The 7,797-nt window shown below is 38.2% G+C and overlaps 1 protein-coding gene across 1 annotated transcript; it reads left to right on the top strand.

The window, feature by feature from the left end:
* Positions 1 to 423: 423 nt before the first annotated feature.
* On the top strand, positions 424 to 7,377 carry LOC123322522. The gene is made up of 6 exons (XM_044910459.1): positions 424 to 754; positions 5,286 to 5,489; positions 5,560 to 5,724; positions 5,872 to 6,071; positions 6,462 to 6,621; positions 6,723 to 7,377. The coding sequence occupies exons 1-6, from the start codon at positions 553 to 555 to the stop codon at positions 6,842 to 6,844; spliced, it is 1,053 nt and encodes a 350-aa protein (XP_044766394.1). The 5' UTR covers positions 424 to 552; the 3' UTR covers positions 6,845 to 7,377.
* The last annotated feature ends 420 nt before the right edge of the window (positions 7,378 to 7,797 follow it).

Below are 7,797 nucleotides of genomic sequence, written 5' to 3' on the forward strand. Positions count from 1 at the left end.
TAAATACCTACACGAATATTAAAATTTAAAAAAACTAAAACAGAAAGCTAACTGAATAAATTTTTTTTTTTCTTTTGAAATTTTCGCTACTATGCCTATATCAGAGTTCATGCCAGAAAATAATTTCGTTTTTTCTGAATAATTTTTTCGCTCACAAACAAGGCCTGAAGGGCCTTGTGTATGGGCGGAAAAATAGATTAGAAAATATCAGAAGTATTTAATTATTTCTAAATTATTTTGTCCTTGATATCGAAAGCGTACGACAAGGACATTACATATTTCCATTCGATTTTGCCGACTGAAGCCGAAGCAAGCCGAAGTGCAACGCGTCGCGCAGTCGCAGTTCGCACGCAACAATTTCATTTCCCGCTCGTTTCGAGTTTCGACTTGTTGCTTGTTGTTATGTGCTTGTTACTTGTTTTGTAGTCCCAAGTAGCCGGCGGTCTCCATACTTGTCGTCGTTGTTGGTTTGTGTGTCGCATATCCCGTATATCGTTTTATGGGAATTTTTGGTCGCCGTTTGAATAAATCTTAAACATTTAAATTTAAAAGATGTTTTCCGTGGTTGGGTTCACTGAGGAGTTTGGTGACACTCTTGCCGTTGTCCATTCAAAATGGCTCACACCATTGAAAAAGGAAGTGTTTTGGCCTCCTTATAAGGACACGAAAGTCTTTAATAAAGCGGTTCTAAGAGGAGAGGAAGTTTCCGATAAATGGAAATTGTATTCAATTTCAAAGTGTTATTACACAGCAGGTATACATGTAACTCTAACAGGTATCAGGTAGCAGGCATCTCACTCTTATCAATGTATAATATAATATTGTAACCAGTCCGGCCCTTGCGGTCGGACCTTTCGAGAACCAAGGCGGTCGCTTCCTTCTAGAAGAATCGCGAAAGGTTCGCGAAGGTACCTGAATGTTTCCGGCGCCTATATAAGCCCAGCGGAGGAGCAGGTAGGGAAGTACAAGTATAGTTACAGTGCAAGCGACTAGTGGAAATAAATACGAGTGGAAGATAAATAGTAGTGAAATAGTTAGTTTGTGAGTTATATGTGTATTAAGTGTAAATAAATAATTTTAATAAGTTGGACGTTTTAATCAAGCGAAGAAAACGTTACATTGGTGTCAAGTGTGCGGTTCAACATCGCTCGAATTAAATAAATAATTTTGGATATTTGAAGTTCATGCCAGTGACAAGACTGCAGAACGCGATGGAGACTCAAGCGGTAATGGACTTTTTGAGAAAATTAAATGAGAAAATGGACGAGAATTCTTGTAAGTTGAATGAACAAATGGTCCAAAATGAAGAAAATTCTCGAAAATTGAATATGAAAATGGACGAGAACTCTTGTAAGTTGAATGAACAAATGGTCCAAATGGAAGAAAATTCTCGAAAATTAAATGAGAAAATTGACGAGAAATTAAATGAGAAAATGGACCAGATTAAGGAAAATTGTAATGATGTGGTGAGTCAACTTACAGATAAATTGGATAAGAAACTGGAAACCATAAATGACAAATTTGATAAAGTAGACGAGAAGTTTGATATAGTGAACGAAAAATTTCACGAAGTTTATGAAAGAGTTGATGAAAAGTTTGACAAAGTTTATGACGACGTTAATGGAAAATTGGAAGAAATTACAGGAATAATTGAACATCATTCCAAATTGATAGATTCCTTGAAAAGAATGTCAAACAGAACAGATGTTCGGGCTTCATCACCCTACAGCACAGCGAAAGCGGAAAATGACGGCGAAGGTAGTAGAATGAAGATCAAGCCTCCAACTTTTGATGGAAAAATACCCTGGTCGACATATCAAAAACAGTTTGAAGCTGCTGCGCTGGCGAACAATTGGAACGATAACGAAAAAGCCACGGCATTAATAATAGCTCTACGAGGAGAGGCACTCAACATTCTGCAAACAATTCCGGAGAGTCAACAAGCTTGTTACGAAGTTCTTACATCAAAACTTCAGATGAGATATGGCGATGCTCATCTGCAACAAGTATACCATGCACAAATAAAGAACCGAGTGCAGAAGACAGGGGAAAATCTCCAGGAGTTTGAAGCTGATGTGGCGAGATTAGTCAGGCTGGCTTATCCATCTGCTCCAGATAGCTTCCTGGAACAGCTATCAATCCAGACATTCGTGGATGGGATAAAGGATAGTGAAATACAACAAGCCCTGAGACTAGCACGCCCTAGAACCATTGATGATGCCTTAGCCCAGGCTTTAGAAATTGAGGCAGCAAAGCAAGCGTCACATAGAGGACACCTTCGTGTAAGACAAGTCCAAGAAACAGACCGATCTATTGAGGACATTGTCAGAGAAGAAATCCGCAGAATATCACAAGTTAGGAAAAAGGATGCTGTGTGCTGGAACTGCAACAAAAGTGGGCATTTCAAGCGAAACTGTCCAGAATTGGAAAAAGAGTCTCAGGAGGGAAACTAAAAGGGGTCGGTGATAAAGGGCATAAATCGACCCAAGCCAAAAATGCCCCCGAAGTGATAATCCGAGGAATAATGTCTAAGGATTTATCAAGCATAGTTATCCCAGGAAAGATAAATGATAAAAGTGTGAAAATACTGGTAGACACTGGCTCGACTAAAACCATTGTGCGTCCAGAAATTGCTGAAGGATTCAAGATTCGCCCAGTTAGGATCAAACTTCGAACTGCATCTGGACAGGAAATACCGACTTATGGATCGATCGTCTCCATTATTGAATTGGGAAACACAACAGTTAGCCACGAAGTTCTGGTAGCTGGAATCACGGAAGAAGTTATTCTGGGATTGGACCTTGTTAAGAAGCTTGGATGCCAATTGGATATGAAGAGTGATGTACTTCGGCTAGGAAGTGAAGAGATTCCATTCAATGATGTGGAGGACAAGATATATCGGATTCGACTGATCGAGGACATCACGTTGCCAGGGCGAACTGAAGGCATAGTGACTGGTAGATGTGACGATGTAAGGAGGGGTGGCTGCGTGAGAGTAATTGAGCCCTCTGACGATATAACCTTAGCTAAAGGACTATTACTTGGGAAAAAGTATCCAGACTGAGCCAGAATGTAAAGTCGTATTGGGCACAATGGGAAACGCTCTTCGTCTTCTGAAACGTTGTTGGGAAAATGAAGATGGAACTGAGCAGAGACTTCAGTTGATTGTGCCAAAGAGCCGTGTGACAGACATTCTGACCAGACTACATAACGGAACTTCAGGTGGACATTTCGGGATAACCAAGACATTGGAAAAAGTCAGGCAGCGATTTTATTGGTCAAATTGTAAGAGAGACGTTAAAGATTGGTGTAGAAGATGCAAGGTTTGCGCTGCTGCTAACGGACCTTATGGTAAAAGAAAAGCACCAATGAGGCAATATAACGTCGGATCCCCCATGGAACGAGTAGCTATCGACATCGCTGGCCCCTTTCCCGAAACAGACCATGGAAACAAGTACATTTTGGTAGCGATGGACTATTTCACGAAATGGGTGGAAGCCTACGGTATTCCTAATCAAGAGGCAAGTACGGTAGCTGATAAATTGGTCAGAGAATTCTTCTGCAGATTTGGAATACCTCTGGAGCTGCATTGTGATCAAGGCCGAAATTTTGAATCGAAGTTATTCCAAGAAGTATGCAGCAAATTGGGAATTCACAAAACAAGGACTACACCTCTTCATCCACAATCAGACGGCATGGTCGAACGAATGAATCGGACCATGGGAAAACATCTAGCCAAAGTAGTTTCTGATCACCAGCGGGATTGGGATGAATATTTACATCTATTCACCATGGCTTATAGATCTTCGGTTCAAGAATCTACCAAGGAAACTCCATCCAGTATAATGTTCGGCCGAGAAATAAGACTGCCTTACGACTTAGAGTTTGGATGTAAGCCTGGAGAAGACGTAGCTGGGGAGGACTACGTTAGTAAATTAAGGAACAAGCTGGATTACATTCATGACAAGGTACGCAATCAAATGCAGCAAGCAAGTGACCGAATGAAAATGCGCTACGACATCAAGGCTACTGAAGGTAGATTCACCACTGGAGATCTGGTGTGGCTACATAATCCACAAAGGAGGAAAGGTTTTTCACCAAAGCTGCAGAGACAGTGGGAGGGACCGTATGAAATAATCAAGAGGATAAATGATGTAGTTTACCGGATAAGGAAGCTCCCCAGAGGAAAACCAAAGGTTGTCCATTTCAACCGATTAGCCCCGTACGCGCAGGACAAAGAAGAAGTACGTCTTGTGGAAGCCCCGATGCAAGGTAGTAGCGATTACCAGAAGTTTATGGATCGTTACGGTGAGACACGCGTTGCACGGTTCGGCGCTACACAGGAAGTACATCAAGATCTCTTTACCGTGTCTGAGGAATACTCTCTCGCTCATTGCGTAGCGGAGGACCTTCGTATGAGCAAAGGAATAGCCAGAGTATTCAGAAATAAATTTGGACGTCAGGAACAACTATTGCGACAACAGCCAAGAATCGGAAAAGTTTTGAAATTGAAGGCTGAAGGTCGGTTCATTTATTACCTAGTCACCAAGCGACATTCCTATCAGAAGCCAACCTATCAGAATCTATGGACGGCACTGCATAGCTTGAAAGAAGACCTTCAACGCTTTGGAGTTAGGAAATTAGCTGTTCCCAAGCTCGGTTGTGGATTGGACCAGCTGAATTTGCGAGTTGTGCGAAGCATGCTGGAGGTGGTATTTCAGGGGACTGGTATACGGATCCTGGTGTGCAGTTTCAACCCAAAGCAGGCCAGGGAGCCTGGAAAAACTGTGGAGTGCTACTTCCATCAGAATGGCTACTGTAGGAATGGTGATGACTGCAAGTTTCGCCACGGTCCTCGGAGAAATTCACTAAATCTGTTCTGGGGCAGAACAGGCTTAAGGAGGGAACAGTGTAATCAGTCCGGCCCTTGCGGTCGGACCTTTCGAGAACCAGGGCGGTCGCTTCCTTCTAGAAGAATCGCGAAAGGTTCGCGAAGGTACCTGAATGTTTCCGGCGCCTATATAAGCCCAGCGGAGGAGCAGGTAGGGAAGTACAAGTATAGTTACAGTGCAAGCGACTAGTGGAAATAAATACGAGTGGAAGATAAATAGTAGTGAAATAGTTAGTTTGTGAGTTATATGTGTATTAAGTGTAAATAAATAATTTTAATAAGTTGGACGTTTTAATCAAGCGAAGAAAACGTTACAATATTTTACTGCCATTTGATTTAAGTACTGTTTGAAAATTTTAAAAGCCCTTTACAAACATATGTTTTTAACTTTCAGACAATTTTGAGTTAGCACAGAAGAAATTAAAACTTGCTGAACTAACTTCAGATTTACAAACAGATAGTGAAGACAGTGAATCCATCACTTTGAAATCCAAGAGAAAAGTTACTCGACCAATTCGATTTGATAGCGATGAAGAATATTCAGAAAATAATATTCCTCGGCCGCCAAGCCTTAACAATCTGAGGCCAAATATTGAAGGTATTTATTATTATATATTATTATTTATGATATAACGAATAATTATTGGTTTTAACTCATTTCTTTCTAGCACCAAATGATCATCGATATGAAGCAGGTAGTGCTAGTGCTGGCACCAGTAGTAATTATTCATCAAAGGCTATCAACATTGGTAAAGTGAGAGAGCTCACTCACGATTCCATACGACCAGCTAAAGAACTAATAATTAATGGTTCAGAAGCAATTTCGAAATCAGGTATCTAAAGTTTAAAAATCTATATCTACGTATTTTAATAATAAATAAAAAATGTAAAATAGTAAAAAGTAACAATATTACTTCTATTTTCACTTGATTCTGTTTTATAATTTATGGGCAAGCATAATATTGAATTATTTTTTCAAGCATTTGAAATCCTTTTGACGAACCTGTTGGAAATAAAGCAACAAAACAAGAAAATTTTAAATTTATTGGATCAAAAAGAGAGCTTAGCAAAATCAGTAATACCGGATGATCTTCCAGTTACATTTCCTCTAAAGAATTTGGATGATCTTGTTTCTTTTGAAGGTTACCTAACATCAAAATCTGAAGGTGCACATGCCATTGTAAGTATTTGATTTATTAAAAATTTTTTTATCTGATAGTAATATTTGGTTTTTGCTATTAAAGTTCAGTTATCCCATGAATGATTATTGTGCTATTACAAATGGTATACAGGGTGGTTCGCCATAAATTGACCCCCCACCCGCATCTGTAGTTACAGGTGCTAGGTAGATTCTACAGATATATTTTGAGTTTGAGATAATTATGTCACAATTTGACCTTTACGAACCATTTGTTAAATTTGATAAAAAAATCTGACAGCTTAGATACAATGCAACTACTTATGTATTTACCTTTTTTACCTAGCAACTTTAATTACGGCTGCAGGTAGTGAGTCAATTTATGGCAGACCACCCTGTACAACAGACAAATAGGTATATAAATATTTTTAGGTAAAACATTGGTCTGGTTTTGGTGGTAAGGATGTATCCTCCAAAACAAGTAGAATTTTAAAAGAAGTACTAAGTGACGGATTAGCCAAGGATTATAATTTTTATGGTCGTCATACAAAGAAGGCATTTTCAGAATTAAAACTTAATTCGGAAATTATACGTAAGTAGGCCATAGCACCAGATATATTCTGATTACTGGCCAGAATTGTGATAAATTAATAAACTACAAATTCATTAAATTTCGATTTCTTTTGGTTCTAGGAGCTGTTAAATTAACCTGTAATGGGTGTTCTACGAGAGAGATAGAAGACGTCATTAAGACATGGTTAAAGCATGCCCCTGAACGACTAAAGAAAAAGAAGCAAAACAATAATAATGATTAAATGTAAGTTTCTTATGTTCGTGGACTATTGACTTTTTAAAGAGGTCCCTATTTATTTTACTTTGTTTTTTGAGCTCTTTGAACTTGATATTTTTCATATTTTACTTCATGTTTGAGTTGATTTGCTAAAGAGATTTTTATTTATTTTAGTTTGAGTTGATTTGCTAAAGAGATTTTTATTTATTTTACTATGTCTAGAAATTTTTATAAAAAAGTAGTTGGCAATCGCCAAATGTACAGGAGAGTTGCTCAAGAAGTTAAAATTGCATTAAAAGATTTGGACAACCAATATCCTGAAAATAATACATTTTGCACTAGTCATAAACACAATGAGAATGTTTCACAAAGTGTATCTCCTAATAAAGAAGTTAATTCAACATTTGTGACCAATGATTTTAACATTGAACATAATGCATCATTAGATTTAAATCTATCTCTCGACAACCAATTATCAGAATTAGATACTGATTATTCTTTTGATGATGATGACCCTTACTCAAATACTGATAACTACGTTAATACCTCTAGTTCTTCAGCAGAATCTACTAATAATTATCAAAAAGATAATATTTTAAAAAACTATTTAAAAGAGTGGGCACTTCGTAATAACCTGACTCATGTGAGTGTTACGGAATTATTACATATTTTATCTCCACATCATCCAACATTGCCCTTAGATGCACGAACGTTATTAAAAACTCCAGTAGCTGTAACAGACCAGAAGCAGTTAGACACTGGCCAATATATTCACTTAGGTTTATCAAATAATTTAAAACAGTTTCTTCTCAATAATACGTCTTTTGACTCAGAATGTATTAAAGTTGCATTTAATGTTGATGGCGTGCCGGTTTTTTCTAATAAAAATTCACCGCTTCAGTTTTGGCCAATTCTGGGACTTATTAAAAATATTTTATCTGTTAAACCAAAATGTTTTGTCGTGGGTGTTTTTTGTGG

The sequence above is a fragment of the Coccinella septempunctata genome (genome assembly GCF_907165205.1).
Source record: "Coccinella septempunctata chromosome X unlocalized genomic scaffold, icCocSept1.1 SUPER_X_unloc_1, whole genome shotgun sequence".
Lineage (NCBI taxonomy): Eukaryota > Metazoa > Arthropoda > Insecta > Coleoptera > Coccinellidae > Coccinella > Coccinella septempunctata.